Raw genomic sequence first — 16,138 nt, 5'->3', positions numbered from 1 at the left:
TTTGAACCTTTCAACACCACTGTATGGTATATCATAATATTGACTATAATTATTGAGAGTATTGCACTAATTGTTTTCGAATATTACAAAAAAATAGATGTCGTTCGAAGATTGAGAAGGAAACTAACAAAAATATCAATACAATATGCATACTCGTTTTTGAGGGTTTATGGAGCTATGTGTGGTCAAAGTAAGTTTTTCCATAAGCATAGAAATAAAAAATGACTCAAAAATTTGAAATAACTATTTATAGGTTTGTCGGCATCAAATTTTAATCCTTTAAGAATACTTCAGTTGACAATTCATGTTACTGCTCTACTCATTCTAATATTTTATTCAGCTGTATTTTTAAGCATCATAACAGCACCTCAATTTAAACCTCCAATTACAAGCTTCAAAGATCTGATTGAAGATAACCGCTACAAAGTAGGTTGCATAAGAGGACAACCATGGAATATTTTTAAGGTGCAAATCATTCTTATTCATAAAGGCTTTTTAAATTTTTAGATTGATTAACGATAAAAGTATAATAATTTCAGAACAGTGAAGATGAAGTTATGCGAAAAATTTTTCACAAACATATAAAAACACAAAACCCTATACCGATTTCTCTAAGCGAGGGACATGAACGTATGTGCAAGGACGGAAAATATGCATTTATAACATTTGATAATTTGGCATATTCGTATTTATCATCAGGCTGTATACTACTTTTGGTTGAAAAATTATCAGAATCACAACTAGGCATTGCATTTCAACATAATAGTCCATATATTAAAGCTTTTAATAACCAGTAAGTATGCAAACAGTGTAAAAGTTCATTATTAAAAATAAATTATGACTCCACTGATTACTGATTTTCATTCTACAGTTTGTTAAAAATGGTTGAAAATGGATTACTGAAAAAAATTGAACATAAATATTTACCATCGTCCCTAGAGGTATTTAAAATATTAAATATTAAGCAATAGACATTGCTCTGATTAATCTTTATTAAAATTCTATATAACGTAGTTTTAGTTACGTTAATATACCTACACGAATTTTATTTAATAAACTTTAATGATTTATATTTCGTATGATTTGTTACAGATCACAGATTCATGGGTACCAATAACTGAACTCGCAATATTATCGGTTATACTTATTCTTCTGAGCTTTATGTCATTTAGTGTTATTTTATTACTTTGTGAAATATTTATTTATCGAATATCAAATCAGCAATGGTTTAGATCTTTTTTAAATGAGGATAAAGTGGAATGCGGAAGCAAAGCAAAACGCTTGAGAAAATTTCTCAATTTATTGAAATAAGCTTAGAAATGTTTATTGTGCATTTTGTTTATCAATTTTTCTAAAGTAAAATTTATCCTAAAAGATTGTTAAACTTTTTCTTCTGCTTCGTGAAAATTTTAAAATTACAAAGATAATCAATCAAATGTATTTATTTAATGATCATTATATGTTGGTTAAGCGTAGAAATATTTATGCATACGAAAATCACTAAGAAAATGAATTAATTTTCTGATATATTAAATTATCACATCATGACTGGCACTGAAAATATTAAACAACATCAACCGATAAAATAGGAGATAATTTATATCAATATAATCTAGTGTAAAAAAAGCAAATAATGGAAAAGCTTATCCATTACAATTGCTTCTATTTGATTGTAGATATAGAGAAAAATTAATGATGTAGACAAGCTAATCAATAACTAGTGCAATAGATATGAGAAGATGGATGATAATTTTTTTTCAAAGCCAAGGTCGAAAAAAATATTCTTTTTTTCAACATACTGTATTTAAATATATTGCATTCAATGAAGTGATTAATCTTTCAAAATAATCAATAACAAGTAAGTTCAGTAAAGTTTTCAATCAATTTTCTCCCCTTAGAGATCAATAATATTCAGTTGAACAACTTGCGAGCAATTAAAGCGATTACACTAATTATTTCATTAGTGCTCAAAGATTCAAGATATATTGACAGACTGTTTAATCGATTCCAGCTGTTAAGTAATCAATCAATACGTTTTGAAATTATTCAAAAAATGATATAGTAATAGAATAAAAAAATTAAAAAAAATAAAATTAATAGATGTGTATTTTTTTCAAATAATACTAAGTCTTTCAATTGTGCTGTTAATTCTTAAATAATTCTGACAGTAAAAAAGTACTTCAAAAAAATATTCTCTGCAGTAATGATTATTTGATTAATATGCACTTTCTTTCATCACAACATAATATTTAATTTAAAACTTACTACTCTCAAGTAAATGTATTGAAATTAATTAACAATTTTATTCTTTCACAATAGACCTTCAATTCTCAACCTATTGTTTAGCATTAAAAATTGTCATCAAATGTCTTCTTAACCATTCCCTCACCAAGCAGAATATCAGAACATGTTAATCAGCATTTTTTATTACCATTATATTCTTACAATTGTCATGAATTATTAGGTCACAATAATTGCAATAAGTCGTTGTCAATGTCATGACAGTTTTACTTTTAGTTTGTTAAAAAGAAGACCAAGTTTTAAAATGATAATCAAACATCAATTCTTTAATGAATGATTCAAGACAACTAACTATTAAAGTGATAATAATGACAGTAATATGCAAAAATTGGTGACTGTGATTACTTTTATATTTGCTTTGTGCTACAGCCAATCTCCTTGTCCAAGTTTTTTTAGATACATGGTGCATGAGAAAACGAAAGAGATTTATGGAAAAATCGAAATTCCATTCCCTCCTAAAAATATTGTGCTTCATCTTCGTGTCAGTCTAAGTGTTGCCACAGCTCTACCAACGGTAAGAAGAAAAATGCAATAAGTAGAAAAAATGTTATATTGAAAAAAATGTTTTTAATTAAAATAAATATCAACTTAATCTAGAGATACGTAGGAAAAATTGAACTGGCAAGATCGAAACAAGAGTCAATAAAAGCTGTTAATCAAAACAAACCTTTAATTTATAACGTATTTTTTCCAGTCGCTAGACCAATTCCTTTGCTAACAGAAATTATGTTTAATCAACATCAATACTGCATTGGACCTCATGGTAATCAAAAATAACAATTAAATATTCTTAATTTTTCTTCCATTTTTAAAATAAATATCAGTTATTGATTATAGTATTTTATTTTAGCACTTGGTCCGGCAGTAACAAATATTTTCTTGGAACATTTCTTACATCCTCCAAAAATAAATAGATCAAAAAATACTCCACCAATACATTATGGAAGAAAAGAATTATGTGTTGAAGAAAATAAAATATTTAATATCAATCGTTTTATGAATTCAACTACTCATATAGATAATATGATTAACACAACTACATCTGAAATCTCCACATTAGAATTAAATTCAAACGTTGGTCAAATTTGTGGACAGCCAGCTAGTTACTATAACTCCTATCAACTTCCAGAAAATGGTAGAGCTTTACCAGGACAATGGCCTTGGTTAGCAGCTATTTTTCTTGTAGAACTTGAATTTCGATTTCAATGTGTTGGTAATCTTATCACAGACAGACATATCCTCACAGGTAAAAAGTTTAATTCTTATTTCAAATATAAAGTGGATCTTTTTAATACACTTTATTATGTCTATCCATTCAAGTTTTATTCCATAAAATTTAAGCACCTGTTGAGCTTTAGAACTTTTGTGATTCTTAAAGAAAAATCTTCAATGATAAACCTTTGGCTAAATGAAAGATTTTTTTTTAAAAAAAAGATCTCTATATTCCGAAAGCATTGAATGAAAATCTGCACAATTCTTTTTCATTCTGATTATAGGAAAAGAATTATTATTTCTATTGAATATTATTGATATTAAATATCAGAGAACTAGTAAAGAAATGACTTCTTCGAAACCTAATTTATTTTTCAATACATGTATCAATATTTAGTAAAATTCAATCAATAAATTTCTTATGTATACAATTCATTTCAATTTCAGCTGCCCATTGTAAAAAATCTAATAATCGAGAATTGCATGCTAATCATTTTATAGCATCTTTAGGACGTTATTGTTTAGATGATTGGAAAGAAAAGTCATCAAAAAATTTAGAAATAGAAGAATTTTTACTCCATCCTGAGTACGAGAATCGAGGAAATGCTCATGCTGATCTAGCCTTGATATTTTTGAAAAATAAAGTACATTTCACTCAAACTATTAAACCAGTATGTTTGTGGACAGGTTCAAGTGACTTAAATAAAATCATAGGCACAATGGGATATGTCATTGGTTGGGGTCATGAGAATAATAAGCAGAACACACGAGAGTTAAGAATGACTAAAGTTCCAATCATTTCTCAAGTAAATTTTCTTAATTTGTCTGTACAAATAAATCGATCAATCTAATTGACATTGCATAAAACAAAAAGATAACAAAAATTAAAAATAAATTTTTCCAGGAAGCATGTTTGAGAAGTAACATTGGCTTCTTCTATTCTACTTCCAGCAAAACATTCTGTGCTGGTAATAAAGATGGCCAAGGACCTTGTGATGGAGATAGTGGTGGAGGTTTAGTTATTTGGAATAATACAACAAAAAGATATCATTTAAGAGGAATAGTTTCTTTGTCTTTACTTGACAACAATAGTTCGTTATGTGATTTATCAGAATATATAGTATACGTAGATGTAGCAAAATTTTTAGATTGGATTAAAAATGAAATAAATAATCATTAAACGCAATTATTCATGTTAATTATTACCTCAAGCTAAGGCATGCAAATAGTAATTGTGCACTTACTTGAGAATAAAAATTTTCCTGTGAGATAAATTTATCAAAACTTGAAATAAACACACTTGAAGCACTATCACTGTCAAAAGAAACAATAAAACACTTTTAATGAACGATTTATACATAATTGTGTTACAAACTGTATTCTAAACTAAACATTTACATTTTTGAGATAAATAATATAAAAAAAAAACATTTAAAATCACTTTTTCCCCGAAAATGCCGGCAAAATATTGGAGCGGTAGACGCACGCATGTAAACAGGCGGGAACGGAGCACAAAACTATACAAGAGACTCACACTACACACACATACACTTTACAGGTACATCAGCGTTAGTCGATAACGTATTTATTTTAATTTATTTATATTCATTAATACTACTTTAAAAGTTTTATTATTTATGAAAATAATATAAAAAGAGCTTCGATATCTTAAAATATAATTTTATTGTATGTCGTCATGACTTAGATACAATAATTTCATGTAAACTTCAAAAGAAAAACATCTGTAAGTAAAGTAGAAATGGTAAACAGTTGAAGCGCTAAATGCGTATTACGTATGACGCATGCGCACTGAAAATTCGGCTGAGTCTCAAATGGAAGCATCACAAAATGATTACAGAAGAAAGTTATTGCTTTTCAATAAATAAATGCTGCTCAATAACCTTAAATTATAATTCAATTATTTGTAACTAATTAAATATCTTATCTTTATAATTAAATAATTGAATAGATGTTCTAATGTACTTAAAAATCTCTTGGCGTCTGTTTGCATTCTAGTCATTATTTACGTCATTATTTCATGATAAAAATTCTAATTATAAATGATAAAATGTATAATTTTTATATAACTGTTAAATGTTATGTTTTATTGAGGATCGTTTATTATTCATGTGAAAGTGGTGCATTTTTTTCGAAATTTTTTTTTTCAAAAATTAAAAAATTTATGATTAGTATATTGGAAAAACTTTATTTTTTTATAGGTTGTATTATTTTTAACAAATATTATTTAATTGATTATTTATCGTGAATGAAGTTAAGTGAGTGTAGTACATGTTGGTTATTAAAGTGATTGTGCTATAGGAAATACGAATTTCTTATTATCACAACATGTTGGTAAATATTAGAGCTTTTCTCACTTTCTATTGCAACCGAAAATAAAATTTAAATAATTATTATTAATCTTTTTCTCAAAATTCTAATTCTGTTTGGTTTTGTTTTAGGAATAACATCTGATCAAGAATACAGTAATAATGTAATAGCAGGTTGGTAAGTACAATGATATTTTTCTATTTTTAATAATATTCTTCAAAAGGACTACAGCTACTATGCTTATTCAACAATAATCTCAGCATCAACCATTGATGTAAATAAAACATGTGAACATTCCTTATCACGACTCATAAATGTCAACTATGATCAGGCGTATCGAAAGTCCAATTAAAACTTTCTTTCAAGTCCAAATATATTGATTGTTGTATGAAGAGGGAAGTTGATAACAAAGTATTCTTTGATGAATTTTTGTCCTTGACGCATAATAGTTTGCTGAGTTTTGAGAGACTGAAAGAAATGCAGTTGAAACTAGAGTAGGTTTAAAAATGATTTATTCTTGGATTGTTGTTAGTATCTTCTTCTTTTTGACTTTGGGTCCAGGTTCAGCTGAAGAAACATCTGATCATCCGATGTAAGATTTTCTTTCACTTCGTTTTTAATAATAAAATTAGCTGTGTAAATCATTTTTCAAGTTTAATTTGTTTAAATTGAAAACAAAGTGATATCTTCATATAATATTGGTTTTTGTTGGTCTATTATAATTATATGTCACTTTGTAAAAGGTAATATAATTATAGAAATTAGTAAATATAGTTCTCGATTTTCTAGAAGCACGAAAGAAGCTCTTCATACAGTTGGAAAATATTTAAAAGAAGATGGAGGAACAGTTTGGCTTAGCAGTCTTACTGCTAAACGTTTAGCTCCATTGACGACAGATCAACTTATGGTTGAAATTTTAAATTCTACTGATGCCAATGAAGAAGTCAAAGCAGCTGCGAGTGTTATTAAAACAGCACTTGATGAACAAAAAATTGCTGGATCAAACAGTACAGGAATTTTCGAGCTTGAAGGGTGGAAAGATCTAGTTGATAATGTAGAAGATCAAGATGATATAATATGTTTATATCGAAAAAGTTTAAACGTGTCATTTGAACGTACTGAAGATTGGCAAAAATTTCTGAAGAGTATGTCTGCAGGATACACAGTGTATTTAGCTTTAGACATGGGTCAAAAGTATGTGATTTGTTTGAAAAAAATCCAAATATCGGAACAAAATTCATCATTCACTGGTGCTAGAGCCTTAAATTCGACTGAATTAAAATCTAAAATAGAAGATTCTACTTCGGAAATTCTTTCAAAAGGGAGTAGGTCATTAAATGAAAAATCAGATTCTACAGAGGAAAGTGAAGAGGAAGAAAAATGCGACCACAAGAAGAAACCTGATGATATGAATATGAGAAGACAGTTCTCGTCAATGAGACCAGCTCCTCAAGAATCTCCTTGTAGTAAACCAATCATCTACATGTTACCATATGGATTCTACAACTGGCCACCTTCAGGAAATTATCCTACTCCTTCAATGGAAAGTCCCGCTATGATACCATCTAGTTCTCTAAACTCGGGTTCTTATCCACAAATAATATATCCTAGTAATCAAGCATCTGGACTACCAAACGTTGGATATCCAATAACAAAATCAGCGCCTTTGCCTCCTGGACCTCCAAGAATGGATTATTTATTCAGATCTGACAAATCAGTACCGAGATTGCCTATTTCTAGTTTTCCTGGGATAAAATCAGCACCTTTCACACCTAGACCACCAATTTCAAACTTTCCTATTATGAGATCTGCTACTGCACCACCTAGACAGAAAATACCTACCTCATATCAAGATGTGATATCTAGAAAACAACTTCCAGGCTATGAGATGCAGCGATTACGACAATATCCTAATCGTGAATCTCCAAGTTCAAATATTCCACAAGCTCCAATTTCAACTCGAGGATATACTCAACCTCCAAGACGCTTTTTCCCACCTCCAACTCAATCTCGAAAATTTGTCCAACCAATCTTTCAACAAGGATTTCCCCGTGGACCAGTTAATATTCCCTCTATCAATCCACGTGCATCATTGAGAAACGCTTTACCTTCAGTAAATGATTTTCAACCTTCTAACTATGGACAGTACACCAACGTTTATCCTATTTCTCCGACTTCTTCTGATCAATATTCAAATGTAGGTTGTAAAAATTATCATCCTTGTGTTTTCCCTTGTGATAAACCACTTCTGGTTAGAGTCCAGCTCGAACCTTCACAATATCTGTTGAAAGAATTATCCAATATTGGTTATATTCCCCAAAGTGGTCCGACTATTCCAACTATTCCGTGGAGACGAAACATGGATTCAGAATCTAATATTGGAGTACGAAAAGGAGAAGATAAGGATAATAGAGGTGTACAATTAGATAAAAATTTAGAGAAAGAAGAGAATACAAGTGATAGTCTTGAAAGGTCTGAATCCTCATCAAGTGAAATAGGAGTTTCTGTGGCACCATGAAGGGATAAATTAAAAAATTATAAGATACAAGTTTTGATTTTAAAACGCCTAATAAAATATTTGTTTTTAACTAAAATATTCTGTTTGACAAAATAATCATTAAATTTCATATTTATCATAACAAAAAACTGAAGACTATTACTCAAAAATTATTTATGCATATTATTGTCCCTTTATATTAAAAGTAATTGAAATATATTTCATTTATTTATCCAATTATAAAATAATTCTGAAAAAAGTTTCTTTTCTCTGTTAATCATATAATCAGATTCAGAAATTAAGTGCTCACAGATTTGCTGAATCAATTTGAAAGTTTTGACGACAAATTGCTCCCAAAACTACTTCTGCACTGTACACATCTGAAAAAATTACATCACCAATAATTTTTTTAATCGAGATCGTCCAATATTATATTTTAAATTATTATCTTACTTATATTAGCACGTAAAACATCAGCAAGTAGGTGAACATCTTTCTCTTGTGTAATAATAATGTAGTTCAACTTTCCAGAATTATTCATTTCTTGAATTTGTGATAATGATCTTCGAGTTTTTTCCATTACTCCTCCAGCACTTTCAATTATCTCTGCGAAGGCTGAAGGTGATGGCACGACGCTCGGCGTCACATAAAATGTTTTTCCCTAAAAAAAAATATTAAACTTTAAAAGTGAATTTTCATGACATTCAAAGTGATATAATTTTACAAAATTCAATTAAAAATTAAATCAAAAAATTAATAATTTTACTTATTCATTAATAATTGAAATTTCATCATAGATTGTTATAATAATTTCAAATTAAACTAATTAATCATTGATCGAAAATAATACTTTTAAACGTAATATTAATGACTTCAAAGTCTTCCTTAATAATCTCAGATATAATTTTAATTGGTAAACTTCATTATAGTTTAAAGTTAGTTCACAACCGAAGCCAATGAAATTTCAAAGATTAAAATTTAACTCTATTACACATAATATTCAAGTATATTAATAACTTTTTATTTATTTTATTATTGATAAAATTCATACCTTAAGTACGGATCCACGATTGGGACTCGTAAGAGCTTTTTCAATATTGCAATTAAAATTTTTTTCAAACTCTGTATCACCAAGAGTATAAGAACTTTCATCAAGAAAAGTGTTTTTTGCAAAACAATCCATTAACCATTGTATATTAACAATATATTTGCATCGTGAAAGACAACAGAGAAATTTCACTGTTCGATAAGGTGCTGGCATCACTAAATGAGTTGCATCTCTCCAATTAGCTGCAAGTGCACCTCCCAATTCACGAATTCTTTTCGCATGTTTTCGTGGATTTGTTCCAGAAAATAAAATCTTAGGTTGCTTTTCCGGTGACGGTGGGTCTGGATTGCTGATTACAATCGGTTCATCTAAACCTAATAATTGTGGATCCTTATTTAAAAGTGGTCCTTCTAATCTAGGTTTTTTATGTCTTCTCATTGCATTAGGTCCTTGACCAACTTGTTTAACTTTATCATAAGATTCTTGTGTGATATTTATCGGCATTTTCCAAGCCGCCATTAAATGCGGAATTATAGAATAATCCAACCTAAATGGATTACTTAAACTAAATTGTTGATACTTCGGAGTATCGATTTGATGCAATGCATTCAATTGTCCACATAATATATCTGTGATCCATTGAGCATTTACTACTGGAATTTGCCATTCTTTAGCTTTTTTGTACTTAGGTCCTTCCGGTTTTCGACATATTAATATAGTATTATGTCTAGAAAAATATGTAGTATATTTCACACCTATTGCATCAAACATGGCTTTTATTTTCGTTCTTTCTTCTCCTTCAAATCCAGAAAAAGAAATATTATGATTGGGACATGGTTTTTCTGTGACATCAAAAGGAATTGGAAAATGTAGTGCATGCCACGGTGGCAAAACTTGTTGCTTACTAACGATATCTGACAACCAATGTGCATTGACACATCTTTTTCCATCTCGAAGAGCTTGAACTACTACTGGATGTTTTTGAGTTATAGCAAGTACATGAGTAGCACGAGAGCAGTATTGAGGTTCTACTTCACCACCATGACGTTCAATTACTTGTTTCCAATTAGCAACTTCCGCTTGAGAATAGTGCGCTTCGTATTCGACTATCACAAAGATGCAACCTAACAGACATAAATCTGGTGGAAGCTTGAGATTTGGATTATGTCCATAGAATTGGGCTTTTGATTGTGTCATTGCTTGTTGATATTGCATCTTTATGGACCCTGGCGGTGCTCCATTTGTAATATTACCTAAAGTACGCCTTTGATAAGCAGCAAGAAGGGCTGGATCTTGAGGTGGTGGTGGTGGAGCTCGATGTTGCGCTGTCATCAGTCTTAACTGACCTGCTGCACTACCTTCAGCTGCTCCACCTTGAAGACGATTAGTTAACATATTAGCTAAAGCTGTTTTGGTTTTAGCGTTAACAACTAATTGTTGATCTGGAGGCATTTGAGAGTTGACTGATAATGGTGTTAAAGGTGTCATGGCTGGTTCTGGAATAGGTGGCTGTTGTTGTTGTTGCTGCTGTTGTTGTTGAAGATGTAACTGCTGAAGACGAGCCATTTGCTGTTGTTTTTGCATATGTAACTGTGCTAATTGTTGATGAGTTAGTTGACCTTGTTGATAAGTTTGTCCTGGCTGTCCTGGAGGTGCTTGAACGGCTCCAGTGGCTGATTGTACAATTACTTGATTTGGAGAATTAATAGGAGTTAGAGCAGGAGGCTGAACACCAGGTAGCATAGGTTTTTGCGCTGCTGCTGGTGGTGTTTGACTCATTATTTGTGGGCGTTGTTGAACCCATTGTAAGCCAGCTTGTCCCGGACTTCCAGGTGCTCTTATAACTGCAGCATGTGGACCTTGCTGAGCCTGTCTATTTTGTAACTGACGTTGGAGTAAGAAATTTCGAGACTTTTGTATTTTTTGTATAACTTGTGCACGTTGCTGAGGATCCATTTGTTGTAGTTGTTGATGAGTTTGAGCATCAAGATGAATTAATTGTCTCACAGGCTGTGGAGGTTGCTGTACCCATTGACCCGCAGGTCTCTGTGGACCTAATTGTTGCTGCTGTTGCTGTCTTTGGAGTTGTAGATGATACTGTTGTTGTTGCCAGGCTTCTCTATTTACAATAAAACTTTGTTGATTTTGATTCATTACTTGATTTGGAGTTTGCTGTTGAATTTGACCTTCTCTAACGATGAATTGCTGAGATGGCTGAGGAGCTGATTGCTGTAATTGTTGAGATATTTGTTGAATTTTTTGTTGCTGCTGTTGTTGAATAAGTAATAACTGTTGACGTTGCTCGGGGGTTAATTGTTGTTGATTCATTTGTTGTTGAATAGGTTGTTGCATTTGTTGTTGAGCCATTTGCTGCTGTTGCATTTGCTGTTGAGGAATTTGAGACTGAGGAATCTGCGGTTGTGGAATCTGTTGCTGTGGAATCTGTTGCTGTGGAATCGGTTGTTGTGGAATCGGTTGTTGTGGAATCGGTTGTTGTGAAATCTGTTGCTGTGGTATGGGTGGTTGTGGAATTTGTTGCTGAGGAATCTGTTGTTGAGACATTTGCTGTTGAGCAATCTGTTGTTGAATTTGTGTTTGATTTACCATTTGTTGAGTTATTTGTTGTTGAATAATTGGTTGTTGATGTGGTCCCATTTGTTGCATTTGTTGATTTATTTGATTTCCTTGAATAATTTGTTGTCCTAAATTCTGATTCTGTTGCTGTGGAAGTTGCATCTGATGTGGGCTAATTTGTTTTTGTTGCGGAGACATTATTTGTGGATGCTGAGGAGACATCATCTGTTGCTGAGGTGACATCGGAATGTTTGGTTGCTGTTGTGGCATCATTGCTTGTTGATTCATTTGAGGATGTTGTTGGCTTATTGTTGGAGCTGGCGATGCTAATTGTGGAGATGATTGTGGACCAATCATTTGCTGTGTAAATGTAGTTTGCAGTTGGTTTATTTGTTGAGGCATGTGTTGTTGTTGTTGCTGCTGCTGTTGCTGTTGAATATGTTGTTGCTGTAATTGCTGTTGAACCATTTGCTGCTGCATCATGCCCTGCGGGATCTGTTCGGTTTGCTGTATTGGTTTCATAGGAGCTATCGTATTTATAGCTGGAGATTGCCAATTATTTTGATTCATATTATTTGGTGCTGGAGAAGGGGAAGAACTATATGCTGGTAAGCTTGAAGGTACAGCAAATCGTTGATACATTTGATTATGTTGTGATTGTTGGGGCTGCTGTTGCTGCTGCTGTGGTTGTTGTTGCGGAAGTTGTTGCTGCTGTGATTGTTGTTGATGATGCGGAGATTGAGATGGTGACGGTGCTTGTATCTGAGGAACTTGCGACAATTGAGATGTAGCAACATTTTGCATTGATGTCATCACCACTGGACTAGGTGACGAAGTATAAACTGTGGAAGTATTTGCGACAGTATTTGGTTGATTCCATGGCATTCTTTGCTTTAATTGCTCCAACATCATTTTTGTATGATCTCGCTCTTCTTGAGAAATATTTGGTTCTGGATCGTCTTCAGCGAATCCTGTTATCATTGCTGTAGAACTATTTGGAGGTGGATAAACCAGTAAACGGGGATGATATTCAGTTTCATCTATTAAAGTACGTTCCTTACAGCATTCTGTCACCCAATCAGGAGTAACAATTTTGATATGATGACGAATTGCTGCGTCGTATTTTGCTCCACTAGCTTTTCCTACTATCAAATGTGTACAATAACGATCTAATCTTAGTTGACATTTTCCGCCTTGAAGAGCTATCATGCCCCAAAGTGATTTATGGTCAATTTGACTAACTTGTGATACACAAGCGCGTACGGAAGAAAACAACTGATTTTCTTCAGCAGAAAAATATTTTGTTAATAACAACTTTTTACTCTTTACTGATTCCAACACCCATTTCTGAGTCACCGCCGGAATTTCATATAAATCTTTTGCTTCTGATATATCACTTTCTGACGCTTCATGACCGGCTATCAGATGTGTAACCAAAGCACTAAAGTAATTAGATCGTTCTGCTCCACCTCTATCCAATAATGACAATACCTATGATAATAGAAATAAATTAGCAATACGTATAGGAAAATAATGATTGAAAACAATATCTTACTTTGGGATCAGCTTTTCCACTGACGTAAAATTTAACATCGGCAAAGAGCGCGACGTCAAGCTTAAGTTCATCTAATCCTGCACGAATATCTCCCATTTTTATGGTACAAATATTCTACGATTGATACTTTCCTTGAACATGATATTATAGCGGTGATTTCGACAAACTTTGAACAGTACAAGACTAGGGACAAGTTTAATAACACGAAAAGTACCGCGTCGTTTTTGTTGTGATTTTGATCTAAAATGTGAGGTTATGCCGTCAAATTCAGAATATAGTGTCTACAGAATAATAATAAAGTTCGATGCATCGATTGTTGACCATTGATATTACTTAGTCGGTAACGTATCTATAAGAATCTTCTTTACCTACAATAGTAACAAAAAGTTAGAAAATTTTCCTTATCAACGTCAGTCAATGGAAAATAGATTTTTTTAAATATCTGAATAGTTTTAAATGCTTTGCAATTCTAGTTGTGCCATCCTCCTATATTAACATCTTATCACAAAAATAAAATGAATATGAAGTTAGTTGATCGTCAGTACATAACAAATCAAAGAAAAAGTATCAAATCCTATCATTCATGAATTTTTTTTAAGAATTTTTCATTTTTGCTCGATTTCAAGTAATTTTAAAGTGAATAAAAAAGTTGAGATGGTTTTAAGTTCTTTCAAAACAAAGTTATTTCTAAGATAATCGAATGGATGTCCAAGACTCCTTAGGGTATATCAAAATGTCCACTGAAGTGAAAATTCATCAAGACTCCGAGACATCCTATGTTGGTCCCCAAGATGTTGTTTATCAAGTTCTTAACTCGGTTTTCCTCGCAGTTGTTAGAACTTTAGAAAGTTTCCGTCTCTACTTATATATAAACTGCTAAGTAGAACAGTAAAGAGACTACTGGAGAAGATATTAGACTATACATGTACTCTAATGACAAGTAAGAGCATTTTGGCGTTTCTCGATGATGAAGAGAAATCATTGATAGATGAACTGTCTGCAGCAGAATGTAATTCCATTTTACCCTTTATCCGTCATTCAATTGACATACCGAGATGCCTATGAGATTAATATCGTCATTCCAAGTGAGTTAATCGTCAAAGCATCGAAATTATGGTTCGTATCTAAGCATAAATTGATCTAGAAAGTTCGGCAGATTGATAGTACAAAGGAAGTCGTAACATTCTGCTATCATAAAATTTCATTAGACTATTCTATCAAATAATAGCTTTGTTAAATTTAGCCAAAACATTCAATAAAATTCTGACTGATTAAAAAAATTCCATACATTTTACATTAATGTTTAATTATTATTATTAGCAATAAAAAATTTTTTCTTTGAAATTTAGATAATTTAAGAATTAATTATTTTATTGTTTTCTTTCAGAGTATTTTATTTTTGATGTATGAGTTTCAATAATTTTTAATATAAACAATATAAAATATTATAAAACTTCACTTGAAAATCGTTCAATTAAGTTTATTTTTAGTACGTATTTAATTAAATTCTTTGAAAGGATTTTACAAAAATGCTATGACGAGAAATATTCTCTGACCATCATATCTACTCTAATATTGGATCAAAGAGAATAACCCAAGTAAAAATGTCTTATTTCAATTATATGCAAAATTTAATTTGTGGAATTTATATTACAATGTATCTTTTTACAAAAAATATTCACAGATCATCTAATATCTAAAAATATTGTTGCAAAATTTTAATTTAAAATACTTAACAATACAAAGATTACCTAATTATTTTTGCAATAATATTTTCAAATTATACATAATTATATAATGTTAATCAAATTAAAATAATCTCACTAGAAGGTTTTTTTTTAATTCATTTTAAATGCTTTTTTAAAAAAAAAAATTATTCTAAAACTTAATATAAACAATTGTTCATTTTTAGTCAGAAATAAATTTAAATTTTTTCAAAGACTTTATGTTTTATCTTGGTGTCTTCTTATATCTGTAAATATTTTTTATAAAGACCAAACTGTATATAAATCAAATACATATTTAGTATACAATTTGCATAAAATATATTTACATGGGTAGATTCACAAATTTCCATTTTTTAATAATAAAAAAGAAAAAAGTTTAAAAAAAATCAAGTGAAAAATTCTTAGTTGTTTATTGCAAGAAAGCTTTCGAAGGGAGAAATGATTTAAAATCCCTGTTTGAAGTACAAATCTTTTCTTATCTAGACTATTGATAAAAATATTCATTGTTTAACAATGATATTTCCGGTTTACATTCAAAAAATGATATTATATTGTTGTTTAATTTCAATCCATGACAAATAATATCTCAAAAGAGCATTTTGCAATAAACAAGCAAATATTTACAATAACTCGTTTATACGTAGAATGGATATTTTTCATGTATTCAACCGATGTCGATTTAGAGTATTTAATTGAGATGCTTTTGTAAACAGTTGAAAAGTATTGAAAAAAAGCATTACTTTATTCCTGTGATAAAAAATATCAAACAAAATTTCGAAAAAAATTCATCATTGTTTACATTTATAAAATTTTTTTTAATAAATATCTTTTTAGACTTTATTTAAAAATAGTTGAAAGGAAAAATCATAGAAGTTTGAATAGAAAAAAAGTTTTAA

At 30.7% G+C, this 16,138-nt stretch overlaps 2 protein-coding genes across 2 annotated transcripts; one reads left to right on the top strand and one right to left on the bottom strand.

Annotated features, from left to right (window-relative positions):
* Positions 1 to 2,510: 2,510 nt before the first annotated feature.
* On the top strand, positions 2,511 to 8,435 carry LOC118067170 (uncharacterized). The gene is made up of 7 exons (XM_035083773.1): positions 2,511 to 2,815; positions 2,899 to 3,064; positions 3,152 to 3,547; positions 3,961 to 4,319; positions 4,418 to 4,690; positions 6,306 to 6,433; positions 6,631 to 8,435. Exons 1-7 carry the CDS (start codon positions 2,621 to 2,623, stop codon positions 8,357 to 8,359), a joined length of 3,246 nt encoding a protein of 1,081 aa, XP_034939664.1. The 5' UTR covers positions 2,511 to 2,620; the 3' UTR covers positions 8,360 to 8,435.
* Positions 8,436 to 8,547: 112 nt separating this feature from the next.
* LOC118067171 (PAX-interacting protein 1-like) lies at positions 8,548 to 13,780 on the bottom strand. Its single transcript, XM_035083774.1, has 4 exons — positions 13,516 to 13,780; positions 9,390 to 13,451; positions 8,792 to 8,999; positions 8,548 to 8,718 (listed from the first exon to the last, which is right to left on the bottom strand). The coding sequence occupies exons 1-4, from the start codon at positions 13,609 to 13,611 to the stop codon at positions 8,645 to 8,647; spliced, it is 4,440 nt and encodes a 1,479-aa protein (XP_034939665.1). The 5' UTR covers positions 13,612 to 13,780; the 3' UTR covers positions 8,548 to 8,644.
* Positions 13,781 to 16,138: the final 2,358 nt, after the last annotated feature.

The sequence above is a fragment of the Chelonus insularis genome, unplaced genomic scaffold (genome assembly GCF_013357705.1).
Source record: "Chelonus insularis isolate UGA/USDA-ARS -01 unplaced genomic scaffold, ASM1335770v1 contig_369_pilon, whole genome shotgun sequence".
NCBI lineage: Eukaryota > Metazoa > Arthropoda > Insecta > Hymenoptera > Braconidae > Chelonus > Chelonus insularis.
The sequence above is the reverse complement of the archived record's forward strand: the minus strand, read 5'-3'. Positions and strand labels throughout refer to the sequence as shown.